The sequence below is a fragment of the Camellia sinensis genome, chromosome 2 (genome assembly GCF_055761805.1).
Source record: "Camellia sinensis isolate YWXY chromosome 2, ASM5576180v1, whole genome shotgun sequence".
In the NCBI taxonomy this organism is placed as follows: Eukaryota; Viridiplantae; Streptophyta; class Magnoliopsida; order Ericales; family Theaceae; genus Camellia; species Camellia sinensis.
In genome coordinates, this window is record NC_138962.1 from 198000768 (window position 1) to 198021900 (window position 21133).

At 32.2% G+C, this 21133-nt stretch overlaps 1 protein-coding gene across 1 annotated transcript; it reads right to left on the reverse strand.

Annotated features, from left to right (window-relative positions):
* Positions 1 to 374: 374 nt before the first annotated feature.
* LOC145819351 (uncharacterized) lies at positions 375 to 12492 on the reverse strand. Its single transcript, XM_082913331.1, has 5 exons — positions 12429 to 12492; positions 2100 to 2144; positions 1664 to 1806; positions 1306 to 1573; positions 375 to 943 (listed from the first exon to the last, which is right to left on the reverse strand). Exons 1-5 carry the CDS (start codon positions 12490 to 12492, stop codon positions 375 to 377), a joined length of 1089 nt encoding a protein of 362 aa, XP_082769457.1.
* Between the last annotated feature and the right edge of the window lie 8641 nt (positions 12493 to 21133).

The following is a 21133-nucleotide window of genomic DNA, read 5'->3' on the forward strand; positions in this document are numbered from 1 at the left end:
CATGACCTTTGTATATATATTTATACAAGAACTTGGCAGCCTTACTAGTAGAGCAAATTTCCATATTAATGTAGCAATCAAACTTTGTAAGAAGATATGGATTGTAGGGAACAACCCATCTATTGTCCAACATGTGCCCTCGAGCTTTAACTGTTTCATTATTGTTGCGCCACCTATAGTTACGATATCCATCAGCTTTCATGGTTGTCATTGAAACAAAATCTCTAGGATAATGGTTTTTACATAGGCCATTTTTTATACAAACATTATTAGAATTCAAAAAACTACAAGGACCATGCATTATGCGTTTGACAACCATTGAGTACAAGTGTGGAAACTTTTCTTTGTCAGGCAACTCGGCAGATATGAAATCATCAAAAAAAAATTGGAGAATCTAGCTTGTGACCTCGCTGAAGAATAAGAAATAAATAAACATGAGAAAGGCCCTGTTTTTTAAATTCGATTACATATGTGAAAGCTGCAACTGGACCAAATAGTTTTTTTCTTATAACTTCATTTTTGAAGTGCTTGAATTTGCTTCTAAATACTCGGACAAGAAGATCGGGTATATTTTGTGGCTCTTCATTTGGTAACAATTCTGCTTTGATTTCACTCCAACTTGGATTGCAAGTTATAATTAAAAAGATATCAGGCTTTCCAAATTGTTGCACTAAAGTCGTGGCATCAATATAACGCTTCCGAAGGTCTCTTGGACCACCTATAAATGAGCCTGGTAAAATAATTCTTCGACCACTATTAGAAGCTTTAGATTCTTTTGCTGTGATACTATCAATAATTCCTTGATGCAAATCTATTCTTATTTCTTTCTGATCTACTCTAAAGTAATCCAACCTTGAAGTTTCTACGTTAACATACATGTCAACAACAACAATGTTGTTGTAGAAGTCGACCTGCTCGAAGTAAAATCGAATTATCGCTCTCCCTAATTTGAAACTTGAAACAATAAAACTCACGAGTTGAAACCATGTTTATCTTCTTTAAATTATCTTCAAAAACTAAAATAAATAAAATAAATACTTTAGGGTTCTTGTTGTACTATAAGTTGTGAGTAGGGTATTCTTTTTTCTTTATTATTTTTACCTTAAGCTTCTGGTTATAATAAATCATTAGCATTGGAAGTTTCTGTTACCAACACAGAAAATTGACCATCTGAAAATTTGTTTTTGTCTTTTTTTGTTTTTTTCTTTATTCCTTGGTGCCATCCAAGTTCACCAAGAGGAAATAGCAATGGATATTGTAGTGGATCATAGCATCCATAACAATATCAAATTCTTTTAGAATGACCTTGATATTTTTGGACAATGATATTGCGCTCTCTATACTCAACAGCTTCATCATTCTCATGCCATATTGCAGCAACTTGGGATGCAGTAGAAGGATTAAAAGTTCGGGGATCTAAAAATGGATTAGCACAGATAAGTATATGATGAGTGTCTAGGTCAGAAACATCTCTTAAACTTCTAAAGAATATAGAATATGGATTTGAAGCGACAATATCAATTAAAAGGGCAATGATGTTCGGATCTAGATTGTCTACAATCCTCATCCTATTCTGAACTTCATGTTCAGGGTCAAAGAAATAGAGTTGTAAGTAAGAAGGTTTATGATCTAAAAGATAAAGCTAATTGATATAATGATAAACCTGCCCTTGCACACGAAAGGTATAGATTCCTCTATTTCTACGCTCTAATTGTTTGTCAGTGGTAACCCCTAATGAAGTGAAAGCAAATGAATTATTATATGCACGAATGTACTTCGAGAAATTAAGAGAATTTTTTAAATGACCTGTGAACAACTCATACAATTAAGATGGAACAACATTGGGACATAGTGCAATTTCCCCAGCAGAACAAAAAAAACCATCTAGCTCGAGATCTATTTTTTTTGCATTACAAAAAGAACAACATGACCTATTTAGTAAAACAAAGGCTTCAGCTGGTATATCTCCTTTTGTGATTCTCTTCTTCTTTCTACAGTGTAGAACAAAGCTTATGGAGAGTATAAATAGAATTTAAGAATTATTTTCTATCTAGCTGGGTGTATAATAAAAAAAATAATAAGAGAATTTGTTTAAGTACCATCTTCAGTGTCAGTCGTTGTGTTATTCTGGAAATCATTAATACCTATATAAGATAAATGTATAAAGTCATAATGAGAAAGACTAATTATTATAGTTTAAGAATAAAATAAAAACTCTAATGATGTATAAACTGCAGAACTGGTGTTTCATCAAGTGTGCTGGATATAGAACTTAAGGATCAGGAAAAAAAAACGTGTAATTATACATAAGAAATCGAAAAAGAAATAATGAAATTGGTTGTTATCTAATATGAAGAAATGAATTTTTTCTCTAATAAAGACTTTAAAGAAATTATACCTATTTCAAAGGTTTTATGATTGATGGTTGCTCCTTCAAGACTAATTTGGGAAGGTTTTGAAAAAACTGATGTAAGAACAAGACGTTTAGATATTCCCAATGGTTCATATTCAAATAAACTGCTTGATTCATTGATGCGGCATATTTTTGTTGGTCGATCTTTTTTTTTCTGCTCTTAATTCTTCCATCCTTTGATTGATGCGATCTTTTCGTTCTTGTGAAAATTTTGCATATGACACTACTTTTTTGGCTTTTCTGGCATGATTGAAACACTATACTATATTAAACAACAATATATACCGTAACAAATTGATAAATTAACATTAAACCACAATTGTCATTTTGATAATAATTTTATTAACATTGTAATTCTAATATAGCATGTACACAAAACAAGAAAAGAAACCGTACAAGGACATTTTACAATTACAACAAATTAGACTCAGATCATAATTAAGATTAAAATAAATTTCCAGGGAATAATAAATTGTACAAATTAATACAATTAAAGATTATAAAAACTGAAGGTGTAATTAATAATAAATTTCCATGGAATTTATATTACATGTATGACAACCCTCACCTTTGATTAACGTTAGTTCATGTTTTAGCATGATAAGAAATTGATTAAGAGGAAATCCTAAAGTGATTACATGAGTGTCTTGTTTTAAATGCATTTCTATCTGTTTGTCACTGAAACGATCTATTCATGTTTTTGAGTTTAAATTGCAAATTGAAAGCCTTATCGGCGACCGATTCAGAAATTGATTAGTGTTATATGCTAGTTAGGATTTATATGATTTTATGGTAGGTTTAATTAAAATTCAATTCGGGATGATTAAATTAGAATAAATAATGTTAAATTACATTAGCTTGAGATATTACATAATTGCCCTTGAGTGGGCTCCCTCAAAAACTATTGTTTAATTTCCATTACTTACATTTGATACACCATCTCATCCATCTCCAAGACCAAAACCGTGAGAGAGATAAAGAGTTGGAAAAAAACTTAATTTCATCAAGAGTTGCTTGGAAAATTAGAGGAATTGAAGAAGATTTGAGAAATTAGACTTCCATGCTTGGAATTCAAGACTTAAGGTAGGAAATTCACCCTTTTCATCATGAATTTGAGTTGTTACATGCATGGTTCATGGAGAATTAGCTTAATGTGCTAATTTAAGAGTCCATTCATGCGTGCATGTCCACATTTTGGAGATTTAAAGTTGTTTTGCATAAAATTCTTCCATGCATGTCTAGATTATGGTTGTAATTTAAGAATTCATCATGTTTTTTGAGTGAATGGCTCATTTGATCATGTGTTTGAATTCAAAGGAACACATGCATGGTATATATTCATCATGTTCTTGAAGTTTTAGTTGAAATGGTGTTCAATTGGCTTACCTTTAGGCTTGATTTTATAAAATGATCTTTGAAACATGCTGTGTTATGAGTTTCCAAGTGTTTTCCAGAAAATTAGCCCAGAAAAATCGAGTTTTGAGCTTTTAAGCTTGAGTTTTGTGCTTGAGGTTCAACCTGAAAATTCCAAATTTTTGATCCACGCTCGAGCGGAGGACTTCATGCTCGAGCGTACACTCTGAGTACATGCACTTCCGCTCGAGCGTAGAGAGTCACACTCGAGCGTGAAATGCATATGCCCAGAAGTTCATGTGTTTTACAGTTCGCTCGAGCGAGGGAATCCGCGCTCGAGCGAGGACCTGAGTCTCACACTCGATCGTAGGTCGAGCGTCCATCGAGTGTGAAAAACGTGCAGCCAGTACTTTTTCATGAGTTTACAGTCCGCTCGAACGAAGGAAGTCACGCTCGAGCGGAGCTTCTTTGTCTGCATGTCCGCTCGAGCGGAGAAAGCCACGCTCAAGCGAGACCCCTATTTTCAGCAAATTTTGAAAAGTGTTTTAAAGTGCATTTTTTTTTTGCATTCTCATCCCATCCTAGGCATTCCTAGGCCATGTTTAAAGCATCTTAATGAGGATAATATTATAGAACCACACCAAGTCAAGTTGAGGGGCTAAGTTATTAATCCCAAGTGTGTAACTTAGTGTGCGTTCGTTCTGCAACTGTGTAAGGTTAGCATCCAAGGACGCTGATTAGCCTGCCTATAGCCCAGTAATCTGTGAGTAACAATGTTGTAAGGATACGTTCAATTATAATCATTTTCTGAACGACTGATTGTACTGCTTTCTGAAATGACATTGTTTATTGAATGAATGTTTGTCCTACTTGTGAACTGTACTCGTGCCATCCATAGCAACTTACTGTTACTGTTACTGTTACTACTACTGTTACAGAGATCTCTATCAGTTCCAATGTTTGGAACTACTATTGTTTACTGTTATGATGGCCATCAACTGACTGTTTGGTCTATTAAGACCTACTGTATTGTTTTGCTATTGGACGTACCACGTATGACTGTTATGATTTCTAAATGACTGATATGGCACGAAATATGAGCCACTGATTGAACAACTGATTTACTGATGCAAATGAATGTTTTAATTAATGAAAGGACATTCATTCTTAACCCCTTTGCGCATTTGTTATTCACTGTGCTTTAGCTCACTGTTTATATATGTATGTAGGTGTCTAGGCACCGGACCGAAGCTAGAAGCGTCGAGCTAAGCTTATGTTTTGTCAAGTCAACCATTGTGCCTCACTTCGAGGTTCCAAGTCCGTTCAAGCCAAGGCTGTTTTGGGGTGTCTCAGATTCACCCTTTTGTCTCTGTTCTGTAATAGATCAATAAGACTTTCCGGCTGTACAGTTATGTTGAAGGGATTTGGTCCCTAACCCGGATGTCATGTGTATATGACGTATGTATATATGTTTTGGTTATGAATGTGGCTTTGCACATAAAAGTCTTTTTGCATTTAGATTTTCACAGCTCATTGGACATCTTTTATTTACTATTTGGCTTCCACCAGCCCCTTACTCTGTATTACTGTTATTACTGTCAAGCAGGCCTTTGATAATCACGAATTACTGGCCGGTTACGATGCTAAACCCATAGGGGCGGGTTTGGGTCGTGACAACATGTTTGCATAAATTGTAATTAATAATGTGGTTATGATTTTTAACAGAATTTTATTCATTGAGTTGGTTGAAATTAATTAATTAAGTTAATCAATTTACATGTTTACTTGTAAAAATACATTCTATGTTTCCATTATTAATAAAAAAAATAATGATAAGAATTGTAATTAATCGAATCAAATTACAAGACCAAAATCACACAATGACTAAAATATCTAGACTATTGGTATAATCTTCTCAAAATATTCAAAGTTATCTCAATGCAATCATTATAGCTAAATGTAGATTTCCTAGGTATGATGAAAATTGATGATATCATCAAATTAGAATGGAACTAAACTTTTACCTTTTAACCAAATTAGCTATATATGTAATAAGGCAACTATTAGATTCAACCTCAACCTATAAAATTCACACTGAAAATCAAAATTTCATGCGAGTACCTCTATCAAGAATAGATTCAAAGCATGAGAAGTATGAAAATTGAATTGAAAAGTACCTGAAAATGCAAATTTAGGATAGCGTAGATTGAACTCTGATGAAAGTTCTTAAACTCTAAAGTTTTCCACTGCAACACCAAACTTCTTGAACTCCAAATGCAAATCTTCCCCTGCAACATCACTATCTTCACACTACATGAGGGATTAAAGCACCACAATGACTTTTTGTTTCTACTATATATATTGAAATTATCCACATGTAATGATAATACCTAAATGTAGATTGATAGGTATGACACAAATTGATAATGAAATCTAATTAAAATGGAACTAATCAAATTAGAATAGAACTAAATGGTGTGTTTGGTTTGTGTTTTGAGATAAATTCAAACAAAAAAAATAGATAGAGAGTTTAGAAATTTTTTTGGTTTATTTGATTGTATATTTTGGAAATAGTTTTGGAGTTTGGAAATTTGGGATGATTTGATATTTTATTATAGTTGAGTAGATAAAAAAAATTGAAGAGAAAGTTTAGAAATTGTTTTTGTTTGTTTGGTTGTATATTTTGAAAATAATTTTGGAGTTTAGGAGTTTGGAATGATTTGATATTTTGTTATAATTGAGTAAATGTGTATGAGAAAAAAAAATGATTGAAAGGAAAAAGAAGAGGAAAAAAATGATTAATTAATGTATAGGAGAGAGAAATTGATTTTGGAAAAGAAATTCAAAAAATTTGAACTAAACAACATTTTTTTTAAAAAAAATTCAAAAATTATATTTTTCTCAAAAATTATATCTTGAAATATAAACCAAACAAGCCCAAAGTATTATTTATTAACCAACCTACATATATATATATATATATATATAACAGAACAAAAAATTAAAACAGTACAATGGAACTAAAGTATTAGTTGTTTTAAGCAAACCATACATCTATACTATTATATATGTGAGCATATGATTTTGTGTCTAATAGTACCACGTGGCAAATTTTTATATCCTAAAATAAAAAAAATATTATTCAAAAGCGTGAATAAGATTTGAATTCAAGATCTTCGGTTTCATTAAAAACACTCTTACCATTTAAACAACATACATATTATAATATTAATTTATTTATTATTTATTTTTATGCTTACCTATTTGAAGAGCACACACATTGTGTGTGCCACCCACTAGTATATATATATATATATCTAACAAGACTTATATATATCTAACAGGACAAAAAGCAAAAGGATACAAAGGGAAAGAAAAAAGGAAAAGGGGTAAAATGGAAAAGATAAAAAGAGAGTTGTGTACTGTAGCAGTACCTAACTGCCTTTTATTTAGAAATTTTAGAAAAACTAATAAGATCTTAATTTATGAATGGTGATCGTGCACTCTATATAATTAAACTCTAGAAGCATACTTGTAGTCTTAAAGCTCTTATTTCATTTACTATTTTGGACTTTTAGCTTCATAGGTTTTTACACTTTTTGACTCTTTAAAGTTTTTGTATCTATGGAAGATTGGCTTTAAAGACTTTCTATCAACCAAGCATCCACATGTTTACATCAATAATTGGCTTCAGAAGAAAAGACAAAGTCCGTAGAAAATAAGGCCTCTCTTCAACAAGCAGCAAAATTCAAGCCAAAAAATGACAATAGTTATTGTAATTATTTGTATCTGTAATTATTTGTGTTTTTCAGCAGTAAGACTTCTCTTTCACTCACTACTTTAACAAAACAGAGGACCCCTACCCTGCTCTATTAAAGAAAAGTTGTGAGAATCCTTACATGTGTTTTGTAGCGTCAAATTTTTATAAAAAATCAAGACGGGGAAGATTGAATGATGTGCGATGGGGCCCAAAGCAGTACCCGACATCATTATCCGAACCCTTTATTTTTGTCTGTGTCTAAAGTAATAGGAAGTTTGTCAGAAAATGTGAATATAATTGTAGCTACAAAGTCCTTGTATTTATTATGTTATGCAAAAAGTCATTGTAAGTAGAAGTTTTGTAAAACCTATGACTAGGCTTGACTCGGTCTTTAGACTTTTGTGTAAGATTTGGCCGTAAGCTAGTCTTTGTTTTTTGTTTGTATCCATCAATTGTATTGTAAATGGGCATTCATGCCAACGAACAATGCAATAAAAAGTTCTCTCCACTCTTCCTTGCAAAAATTCTCCAACGTCTCAAACCCTCGTCTACAAAATTCTAAGGCCTTGTTTGGTTTGTGTTTCTCAAAATATTTTGGGAAAAATTCTTTACAAATAAGTTTTCAAAAGTAATCAAACCAAACAAATTTTTCCAAGTTTTTTTTACAAAACTTGTTTGGTTTACAAGTTTTCCAAACAAATCTCTCTCTCATACACATCAAATCAATCACTTTTTCCAAAACTCTATCTCAAAATAATATTTCAAAACATCTTTTGAAAAAAAACTAAACCAAACAAATTTTCGTACTTTTATTTCAAAACATATTTCTAAAATACAAACCAAACAAGCCCTAAGTGTTCGAGTCTTTTAGTAGCTCAAAGTCTGTAACAAAATTTTTGTAAGTATAATATATATTAGTATGACGTGTGAGTAGTCTCTCTTTTTTCCTTAGATATTTCAAAAGGATAACTCTTCTTTTCTAAAATTTATTTTCTTTTTGGAAAAACTAAGTTTATGAAATGCTTGCTTGCTCATTACTATTACATGCTTTGCACCTTCATAGTATCCATTGTTTTCTATTTTATTACTGAGTGATCTTAGCTGAAGAGCCCGTGTGAGCCGTGGTTAGGCATTAAGGGTAAATTGTAAACAGAAAGGGAAAGGTAAGAAATAGAAAATAAAAATATACTATGTTAAACGAGGCATAGTTTCAAGGTGAGAGTACATGTAATGAAAACAAATATTACATAAAAATAGTTTTACCAAACAAGAAAAAGAGTTTTAGAATATAAGGAGAACAACCTGAGTAGAAATATCAAGGAAATATTTTTAATATAAGAGTTTTAAAATCAAAATTTTATGCTTTTAGAAGAATAATTTAGAATTAAAATCAGATCCAATACTGAGCTTATATAAGAATTAGAAGATCAAAAACTAAGATATCAATTTCTATTATCATTAGCCTCCGGTAGATCTCTACTACATTATAGTTTGAAAATCACACAAATAAATAGATAGATAACTATAAAATAAGAAGCCTTACAGCTAGCCATACTTCAAATAATTGTAGAATTAATTAGATAATTCTTAGCCTTACTTCAAAATAATGGCAAGCCACTAACCCCCCTAGCCAAAAATTGGTATCAGAGCAGTGTTTGGTTTTAGGACAGTTTAAGGTAGTTTATGCATTTTGCTTATGGAAATAATGTGTCACGCCCCAAAATTTGGACAATTAAATATTAAATTAGGACTAAACCCCAATTAATATTCCATCATCCAAATCCTAGGAGTGAAACAAAAAAAACTAAACGCAAACTAAACCATCCACCATAAATTCATAACTAACAAATACCTCAACATTAAGGTAGCAATAACTAGTCAAAACAACTTAAATAAAGTACGGTTACAAACCATGCCAAATTATTCTAATACTAAAGTCATATAAAAAATAATAATAAATACATGAACTACTAACAACCCTAAGCTCAAGAAAACAAAAGAAATCCAAGAGATATGCCCAAAAACTTTAGTTACTTCACGTCACCACCGTAGCCTCAACTAGTCCTGCAAAGGAAGCTCAGCTGCGCTCAAACAGAACGCACCCGAGTTGCCAAGAGACAAAACGGGTCAGTATACAGGTATACTGGTATGAGTACAAGAATTGACACCCACGTGTCCACCAGACACAAACAAAAGTACATTATTTCTTATCACGGGACAAGACAAGTAGTTCCAACCGCACCGAGACGAATGGGTAGTTTCCCGAGATACGGTGGCATTTAGTTTCTTGTCCGTATACAACGAAATATAAATTGATTATAGAATAGACAATATAGAAATAATAAAAAAATATGGTGGGTGTAACATGCCCGGGGAGTACCCGCGCGCGTTAAACAGTTCGGACTCCCGAGATCTCTTTGATCTCAAGTTTCACGAGTGCAATGTGAAACGTAGACGAGAGTCCAGATTTGAAAACTTTTATTGAAAATCCATTTTATTGCAATTTTGTCAAAAATGGACTGCGTCATCAGATCTCAGAGTCGCCACCTAATATTTTGGGAAATTAGGAAACCCATGACTCGGTGCCAAGGCCACTGTTCGTCGTAACCAAGGATGCTTGGCTCGGAACCTTAGGTATGAGAGAGGAAGGTCAATAATGAGCACCCCCGTTCACCCGATCAAAAGATCGGCCTCTACTAAACCATGATATGACATTTTATTTTCTTTATATGTTCATGTTCTAATTATTGAATAAATCCTAAAATTTACTATGTGAAGCATACAAGTATAGACTAGTTTGCTCAAATTGGAACAATTCAATTTTATGTTTGTTTTTCGAAAAGGGTTTGAATTTGCCACTTGACAAAGTGGGCTTAAAGTTTGTGAATTTGCCACTACAAAGTGGGCTTAAAATGTACATTTATTAAATTATTCCAATTCAAACAACAAGCCTTGGCATTCATACAGTTTATCACTTAAGCAAATAGCCACATGGTAGGATGCTAAACATAATAAGAAAATCACATACAAATGAGATGCTAAAGCATAAAAACTCACAAATCGACCGGCATCCCTCGAACAACTACAAAACAAAGTTAGTAAAATATGCATGATCTTATATACAGAATCCTAATGCAATTCACTCATGAGACGCACTAAAGATTCGGCTTCTAAAATATGGTATGTGAATCATCTCAATAACATGAGGTAGCGCATAGAATCACAGAAGAATTGGTTAAATCCACACATGTAAATGTAGCCGAATCTTAATGCATGAGACATAAATGTAAAGCATGGATATGCATGGCATGTCAGATATATACATATGTACAGTTAGGGAAAGCGATTAAAGAATGGAATAGAAAGAAGCGGGATGGGGGAATTATTACAATACTTAAATTATTACAGATCCAAGAAAAATAAATAAAATAAAATCCTCACAAACACTCAAAATAAAATAAAATAAAATAAAATAAACTTCAACTCAGTAATCCACTGACAGCTCCCACTCCTTTTCTCTACTGGAAATTGGGCCCAGAGCCCAGAGCCCAAAATTATGAAAGTAAGCCCACTAAGTAAGCCCACTGGACCATGGTTTTCTGTAGCTGCTGGTTGGCTACATTTGCTCCCGAACTTGACTTCGGTTGGTGATGCTGGGTGTGTGAGTTGTTGCTGTCCATGGCTGGACTGCCGTGAGTGAGATGTATGTGTGTCTCCTCTTTTCTCTCCCGTGTGTGTATCTCAAGCTGTGTGTGTCTGGGCCTAAAGAGAGAGAGAGTGCCGTGGGTGTGTGTCTTCTCCCCCCTAACCCGTGTGTCTATGTGTGTTTGTGCTGGGTGTGTTGTGTGCATGGGTCTCTAGAGAGAGAGTGCCGTGGGTGTGTGGGTGTGTGTTTCCTGCATGTGTGTGCTTGTGTATGGGTCTCTAGAGAGAGAGTGCCGTGGGTGTGTGGGTGTGTGTTTCCTGCATGTGTGTGCTTGTGTATGCATGTGTTGTGTGTGATCGGGGAGAGAGAGAGAGAGGTGCCGAGATGGTGTGGTGTGCCTCTGTTTTTTTAGAGAGAGAGAGGAGCCTAGGAATGTCTAGAGAGAGAAGAGAGTTGGGTTTGGTGTTGCTGCCATGGTGGTCTACCGTGTGTGAGAAGATGAAGTTGGTGGTGTGTGTGTGTATGAATGTGTAATAGAAGCCGCTGCTGTGTGTGTCAATAGATCAGTGTGTGTGTTCAGCTGTGCCGTGTGTGTGTTCAGCTCCAACCCAAAACTGCCGAGAGAGTCAGAGAGCCCGAGAGCAGATGCATGTGTGTATGTGTGTGATCTCTTCATCTCCGAACCAGTTCATGCCAGAGAGAAAGAGAGACCAGGTGCCGAGAGAGATCATGCATCTCTTGTGTGTGTGAGCTCGTCTGTGGTCTGTGTGAACCGTGTGCATGCGTGTGCCTGGTGTATCGGCTGTGTGTGGGTGATGAGTGTGTGGCCTCTCTCTCTAAACCCGTGTGTGTGTGTTCAGTGGTGAATAGGTGTGTTGAGTGATGTTGTGCATGTGTGTTGGGATGGCAGTGGTGGTGTGGTGAGAGTGGTGTGGTGAGAGTGTATGTTGTGCATGTGAGTATGTGTAGGGTGAGAGACCCAGCTAGAGAGAGATGAGACTGAGAGTCTTTTTTTTTGCCTGTGATGTCCTCCCCCTCCCCTTTGCTTCAAACAAGTTGGAAAATATAAAGAGAGAGATTTTTTAATTGTTTATCACCCACCATGCCAACAATCATAAAAAATTTACATCTCTGGTGCCCACAGACCTCAATTATTTTGAAGAGGCAGAGATAATGTGTTTGTTAGGTGTCTCCTCTCCACCCACTCTCATCTGTCCTCATCTTTTTTCAATTTCCTCCACCACTTTTTCAATCACAATGTCCACTCTGTTCCCCTTTGAATCCAGCAAAAACAAAATCCTTTTCCATCCCAAAACCCATTATCCTCATCTGACCCTCTCTTTTTCTTTTCTTTATTTTCTTTTTCATTTTTTATTTTTTTTGTTTGGTTTTTTATTATTTTATATAAAAAAAAACCTAAAAATGTGTACCCACACATAAAATTAGATACAAATTATAAAATACTACAAATTGATAAAATATTAGTGATATAAAATAATTTGACCAAAATAGGTGAGGTTTGGGATTAAAGCTTCAATTTGATTTTTCGGTTGAGAAATTCATAAAATGACATATTCTAATTTTTATTAGCGGGTGGTTAAAAGAAAGTGTCCAAGTCTTAGGGCCGGTCAAAATGGGGTGTCTACAGTGGGTCAGCCCTGCATAAAAAGTTAGTAAGACCCACCATCCTGCAAAACAAATAAAGTTAGTATGATTTAATCATAAGTAACTTATTAAAAAAATATATATATAAAATTACACTGTTTCATACTTAAACAATTCGAATTGATCAAAACTCAAAGAACGAAAGTTGTACAGAATCAAATTTCCTAAAAGACAACGTGAACGAATTTAACAGAAACTGAACAGGTTAAGAGAAAGGCTTGATCTAAAAATCTAGACGGAATTCAATCGAAAAATATGAAGCTGAAAACAAACAAAAACTGCCATAAGATGATTTTTTTCCGAAAAAGTTCAAAACATGAAAAGTGTGCAGAATAATGTTTTACTTTAGTTTACGCGAAACCAATAAAAATGAACTCGTTTCATGGGTTAAAACAGCCTATAAAATCTGCATTACCAAAGTGAATCCAACCGACAATAACCAAGGTCATCCGATTATAAGTTCTAATCGATCTTTTTAATAAAAAAGCTACAACACAAGAGTTGTCCAAAATCACGTATACATGCTTCTGCTCAAATTTCATAATTTATCAAGATCGTTTACTATTTTTTTATCATGTACATAACAATACCATACACACTATTCTAATAAATTCATAATTAAATTCTTTGTTCCTTAACTCCACCACTTCGGCTCTCCCCTTCCGGCCTACACATATATCCCATGTGCCTCCCGTATACCTAACACCGCTCCGAAGCCAAACTTGCACGGGGATATCGTCCCGAGTTTGACTCACACTCCCCGGATGGTTAGCATATACGTACGCGCGCAAATCAAAGCACTCGTCTACTCATGAGAACGAGGCAACAATATAAATAACATCTCATCAACATCATGAGACAAATATAACAATGCCGGGCATAAGGCATTAAACAACTCTCATAATCCTCACTTTTTTTATACACTCTTTCTCCCCATCACTCAAATAAAACAACAATCCATGGAGTCATGGTGGAGTATAAAAAATTTATCTATATATTCTTAATTAATTTTAATTTCATATGACCATGAGTGTAATTACAACCATAAAATAAATCCATATAAAAATCATAAACATGGCATACACAACTAATCCAAATAAGTAAAATCAATCCTTCATTTACATGCAAATACAAAATTAATCCAACATCAAATAAAAATAAATAAATAAAAACAACGAATCAATCCATCCTCTAACCAATATCTATGGATTCTAAGTTTATTTTAATTTTATATAATCATGAGTGTGATTACAATCATAAAATCAATCCATATATAAAAAAAAACCCTAAACCTTGCATGCAACTAATCAAAATAATTAAAATCAATCAATCATCTAAAAACCCTAAACCTTACATAAACAACCAATCAAAATAATTAAAATCAATCAATCATCTATAAACCCTAAACTTTACATACACCACTAGTCAAAATAATTAAAATCAATCTATCATCTTTGTGTGAATACAAAATCAAACTAATATCAAATAAATAAATAAAAACAAATAATTAAATATAAATCAAGGGAAGTGAATTTTGTACTCACAATTATTTTTGAAGATCAAAGAATCACTCAAAGAATTAATAAAGTCACCCAAAATAAAACCTTAAACCTTGCATACCCAACTAATGCAAATAATTAAAATCAATCAATCATCCAAAAACTCTAAACCTTACATACACGTCTAATCAAAATAATTAAAAATTAGTCAATCATTTAAAAATTCTAAACCTTACATATCCAACTAATTAAAATAATTACAATCAATTAATTATCTAAAATCTTAGACATTACATGTACATCTAATCAATATAATTAAAATTAATCAATCATCTAAAAATCCTAAACCTTACATACACATCTAATCAACATAATTAAAATTAATCAATCATCTAAAAATTCTAAACCTTACATAATCAATTAATTAAAATTATTACAATCAATTAATCATCTAAAACCTTAAACCTTACATATACATCTAATCAACATAATTAAAATTAATCAATCACCAAAAAAAAACCCAAACCTTACATACCCAACTAATTAAAACTACTACAATCAATTAATCATCTAAAAATTCTAAACCTTACATATACGTCTAATCAACATAATTAAAATTAATCAATCATCTAAAACAATCCCAAACCTTACATACCCAACTAATTAAAATTATTACAATCTATTAATCATCTAAAAATTCTAAACCTTACATATACGTCTAATCAACATAATTAAAATTAATCAATCGACTAAAACAATCCCAAACCTTTCATACCCAACTAATTAAAATTATTACAATCTATTAATCATCTAAAAATCCTAAACCTTACATATACGTCTAATCAACATAATTAAAATTAATCAATCATCTAAAACAATCCCAAACCTTACATACCCAACTAATTAAAATTATTACAATCTATTAATCATCTAAAAATTCTAAACCTTACATAGACGTCTAATCAACATAATTAAAATTAATCAATCGACTAAAACAATTCCAAACCTTTCATACCCAACTAATTAAAATTATTACAATCTATTAATCATCTAAAAATCCTAAATCTTACATATACGTCTAATCAACATAATTAAAATTAATCAATCGTCTAAAAAATCACAAACCTTACATACCCAACTAATTAGAATTATTACAATCTATTAATCATCTAAAAATTTTAAACCTTACATATACGCCTAATCAACATAATTAAAATTAATCAATCATCTAAAAATCTTAAAGTTTACCTACACAACTAATCAAAGTAATTAAAATCAATCACTTATCTAAAAACCCTAAACTTTACATATACTACTAGTCGAAATACTTAAAATCAATCTATCATCTATAAACCCTAAATCTTATCTCCACAACTAATCAAAATAATTAAAATTAATCTATCGTCTTTATGTAAAACAAAATCAACTAACATCAAACAAATAAAAATAAATAAATAAATAAAACAGCGAATTAAACATAAATCAAGAAAAGTGAGTTTTGTACTCACAATATTTTTTTGAAGATCTAAGAAATATTTGAAAAACTAATGGAGCCACCAAAATAAAACCATAATCTATTTTTTCTTTTTGCTCTTTTTCTTCTTCTTCACTTTCACGCCACACACACACACAGCACTCTTTTTTTTCTTCTTTGATGATCAATCTCTCTCTCTCTCTCTCTCTCTCTCTCTCTCTCTCTCTTTGGAGCTCGCCGCCGCAGACAACTTTGTTCTCTTTTTTTTTTTCTTCCACCCTTAACTCCTAAACCCTATTTGACTTCCATATTATATGTATATATAAACATAAATCTCATACATAACACCTAATAAACTATCATATAATATTATACAGCAAATTATAATATATATAAATATAAATATACGGTAATATATATAAATAACAAATATAAATACACCTTTCTTTTTTATGTATAAATGAATATATAAATATAAAGATTCTAGTTAATTATATATAATTATATAAAATTAAATATCACATTAAATTAACTAAATAATACATTAAATTCTCTTGAATCCACATAATTAATAAAGTCAAAAATAAAATAAGATAATAATAATCATAATAATAATAAATAATGACTTAAGAAAATTAGGGTCGCTACATAATGTAGCTTTTATTATTGGACAATTTAGTTATAAATTTCATATTATAGTAGCTTTTAATAATTTTAAAGTATGATTTAATTTTGTATATGAAAAAAGTAGAATACTTAGATTTAGAACTCAGTAATTATAACTATCGTCTTAATATAGATGAGAATAAATTCCGTTGTAATTTTGAAGTAACTTTTACACACCAGTTCCATACCAAACATAATTCTCAACTAAATAGTATTATAGATCATCAAATTAATTTTGTAGAAAATATTAAAAAAGGCATAGATAAAATTAGTAATCTTTTTACTTCGTCTATAAACCAACTTCGTAATACTCGCAATATAATTAAGGATCAAGATAAAAAAAAATTAGATTATATCCAAGATCAGTGTAGCTCAATTCTACAAAAATGAATAGATTTAAATATAGAAAAATTCCTCACCAAGCTAGAAATAGAAACTCTAATTTCAGCTATAAATATTAGAATTTAAGCAGCTAATTGAAAAAATTCATAATCAGATAAATCAAATAGCTAGACAAATAGAGCAGATCAACCAAATTCAAGATAATTTAAAACAAAAATTAAAAATTTTGGAACAAATAATAAGATCTTAATTTATGAGTAGTGATAAAAAAAGCTAACAAAGATTACCAGGTCATTTAAAACAAACAGAAGACTTTAATAATAATCTAGAGGGAATTAGTAGCTATCAAGGAATAAATCAGTCAGATAAAATATTTGTAAGACAAAATAATATAGAAATTTTATTTCTTATTCGGTTGTGTGAAAAAATTGAAGAATTATTAAAATAACTACATAGTTTAAAAAATCGTTTAATTTCGTTAGAAAGATTAGTACTTCAAAAAGGAAAAGGAGTGGAAAGACAAGCAAGTAAAGCCCAGTCTTGAATAAACGAAGAAAATATAGCTAAATATTTTGAAAAGCTTAAATTATCAAAGAAACCTGTTTGTAGAACTTATAGAAAATAAGAATGTTTAAATAGTTAGTAAAAGGAAGTAGCAGTAAAAAGCATAATGAAGATGAAGATATTAAAGTAGAAGAATTTATAGATGTAGAACAGCAAATAGAAAAATTTTAAAAAGAAAAACTAGAGTTGATTCCAGCTAAGTATGCATATAAGTTAGGAAAAATTCATAAAAAATAATATTTAATTAAACACTATGGTGAACAAATGATTAGTGTAACTTAGGAAGATAAAAAAATAGAGCTAAATTTAATAAATATAGAAAGTTATAAATATGCTGTAAATGAACATCTCAAAATGACCCACTTAGGATTAGTTGTGATAGGAGTTAAGGCTTTAACCAGAAAAAATTTAGGAGCTAAAGTTTTTGTATGTCTTTATGATGATATGTTTAATGATGTAGGATAGAGTATTTTAGGAAGCTATGAATTAGATATGAATTCGAAAGGAAGAATAGTTTATTTTACATCAGATTTCCTTTTACCAACCTCAACTTTTCATAAAAAGATAAAAATAGGAATTAAGGCCTCGTTTAGGAACATACTAATTTAGTAACTTTTTGGCTATTTGGCTAAAATATGAGCTAAAAAAAACTAGTATGTTTGGGATGACTTTTTGACTTTTTACGAAAATATGTGCAAAAAGTAGAGAGAAAAGAGAATTTTTGACTTTTTAGTATGGGTTGTTGGCTTTTTGGCTTTTTTAGTAACTTTTTAGCTTTTTGGCTAAACCGGCTGGTTCCCAAACGAGGCCTAAGAGTAGAGGATATAAAATGAAAAAATGAGAAAAGAATTTATTAGTTTGTACAAGGTTTTAGGTTTAGCAATCTCAGAAAGCAATACTCATTATAGACTTACAAATGATCAAATAGTTAAGATATTAGGCGCAAAATGAATAAAGGCACTACCGGCTAAAAAATATAATTCTGAAGATAATGCAGCACTAGATTGGAATTTAGGAGATTTCCTAGGACAAAAGAGGTTAGCCCCTTAAGATAATTTATTATATCAAAAAGCAAACGGAAGTTATGCAGTAAGATTTACTCAATATACATGTGTAGCACCAGAAAAATCCGAAGATGATGAATTTAGTAATATAGATAGGGAGGAAAATCAAGATAATCATAGTGATACAAATCAGCTTTATGTAATGACAAAAGAAAAAACAATATCACAAAATAAGATATATAACATTGATGAGATAGATATGGAAAATTTCACCCTAAGTGATATGAATAAAATATTAGATACCAGATACTATGGATATATAGCTAGGGGAGAGACCCATGATGAAGCAGTGCCATTTTCAGATCAAGAATTTCATACCAAATATGTAGATGATATTTTAGAAGATAAAATATACCCTAGCAAAATATTTAAAATACCAAAGTAGCCTAACTTAGAAGACACTTTTTATATGAACACTCAAACAACAGAAAGCACATGAACTAGCAACCCATAACACACGGAAGAAGAGTCAGTAGAACCAATGCACTATGAAGTAGGAGAAAGGAGACCACTAACCAATACAGGACTTAGTAAAGCAGATCCTAATAAATAGTATACGTTTCATGGAAAGCGAAGACAACCAGATATGAGCATACAATTATAACCAGCAACTAACCAGGAAACCCTTTTAGACTTAGCTAAATTCGACCCACAGATATGGCAAGAAGTAATAGAGAAATAGGAAAAGGATACGGTAAAGGCATGGATAAATAATCCTTTTGAATCAACTGTTATGTGAGAATATAAGGAAAATACGAAGAGACAATTAGATAGCTTAAAGGGTTAAGAGATAACCCATGGAATTTTATTAGTTTTATAAAAGAAATGCTTATAAGATACGATCCTTCCATAATAAATGATTATACTCAAAGCATAGCGTTAACTGAGTTAGATCAGATAATATTAGGAAGTTGGAAGTATGTTATACCTTTTAGCAAAGAATATTTAACTATAGCAACCAGAATTGGAAAAAGTTTTGATGAAGAAATAAGAAATAAATATTTCAAGAAATTACTAGGAGAACTAAGAAAATAAATAGAAAAAAATGGTCAATTTATCATGCAAACTCATCAGCAAGAATAGTCTCAGAAGAAGTACATATAAAAGGAGCTTTAGGAATAGGACCTAGAATAGTTTTTACATTTCACAGAGTTAGAGAAAAATGTATAGAAGTCAAAATATAAAAAGATTTGAAAAAATAAAATTATGGTTTCTGTAGCAGCATAATATATACTCCTCAGTAATATGAAGGTAAATATAATAGGAAAAAATACAAAAATTATGGGAAATATAAAAAACAAAAGTATTGGAAGAAAAATATAAGAACCTTGGAGAAAACCAAAATTCATCAGAAATAGTAGAACTTTCAATAGAATAAATTATAAGTGACTACCTAAGGAAAAGAAAGATAAAAGAAAACAAAAATGTGCTAGGAAACCTAGTAGTAAAAAATGCAATTGTTTTATATGTGAAGAACCTAATCATTTTGCAAAACACTGCCCAAAAAGATATAAGCCCAATACTAATAAACAGATATAAAGATTACATATTACAGAAAATTTAGAAGGAGATATAGTAAGCATAAGTAGTGATGACTCATGTGTCTATAGCATAGTCAGTAATTATGAATATCAAATAGAAGCCCTAAGCTCATATAGTGATTCAAAAAGTGATACCGATATAGACAATCTTTTAGGACAACTTAACCAAGAAATAAGAATATCTTCTTCCTATAATAATTCCTTTATTTTGATGGAATGCAATCCAGATAATGAATGTCAGCATAACTTTAGGATTGGACTAGGATTTGATACCACTATGTAGACACCCCATTTTTGACCGACCTTGAGACTCAGACGTCACCAGTTGAGTGCTTGGTGATATTGCATATTGTGCTCGTTCAGAAGTTTCAGAGTCTCGGCTGCGAGCCTTGCCTCCGGACTTCCGGACCCTTTTATGCTTTGCCTCGGTTTGCGAACCAGGCTCTGTTTTCTTTGGTTTTTCCTCACGAAGGGAGGGAGAGGACTCGTAGATCATCTCTCAGTGGCCGTAGGCTACGTTTTGTGGTCGTAGGCCATTTTGCCCGTTTGGAGTTCGATTTTCGATTTTTCGGAGCCGTTGGCCGTGTGCCTCGGTTCGGGACCGCTTAACCACCTCCGTTTACTTCGGTTTTTGGCATACTTCTTATTTGCTCCCTTTTGAGGGACACTGAGGTCTGAGAGACCCACTTCGTGGTCGGATGCCACTTTCGGTGTTTAACAGGCAGTTTTCGGGGCCCCGAACTGCGCGTTCTAGCCCCCGAGCATTCGTTTTGCATCGGTTTTCGTTCATTTTTGGCAGGTACCTCTGTTTCATCACCAGGAAGGTCGTAGAAGGGTGAAAGGCCAGCAATTGTTTCAGCAACTAGTTATATTCCTCCGGCGCCCTCCGACGCCCGTTTTTCTCACTTCCAAGCCAATGTTGAACACCCTTGGGCCATTTTCTTGAACTTTTAACCATATATTTGTGTTTTGCACACTTGGGAGGCCACCAATATCATATGGTCAGCCACTAATGTTGATTGACCCTTTTGAACCCCTCCAAAAAGTGAGCTTTTCTCTCTCCTGGTTCACTTTCTCCAGTTTTTTACCACATGGTTGTGTTGTGCACACATGGGAGGCCACCAATATCATATGGTCGGCTACTAA

Excerpts from the sequence above, each read along its gene's own strand:
- LOC145819351 (XM_082913331.1), bottom strand. The coding sequence starts at position 12,492 with ATGGGTTTTGGGATGGAAAAGGATTTTGTTTTTGCTGGATTCAAAGGG. Across the intron at positions 1,574-1,663 it reads CCTTTCGTGTGCAAGGGCAG|AATAGGATGAGGATTGTAGA; the intron begins GTTTATCATTAT and ends CATGAAGTTCAG. Across the intron at positions 944-1,305 it reads CATTGTCCAAAAATATCAAG|GGAGAGCGATAATTCGATTT; the intron begins GTCATTCTAAAA and ends GTTTCAAATTAG.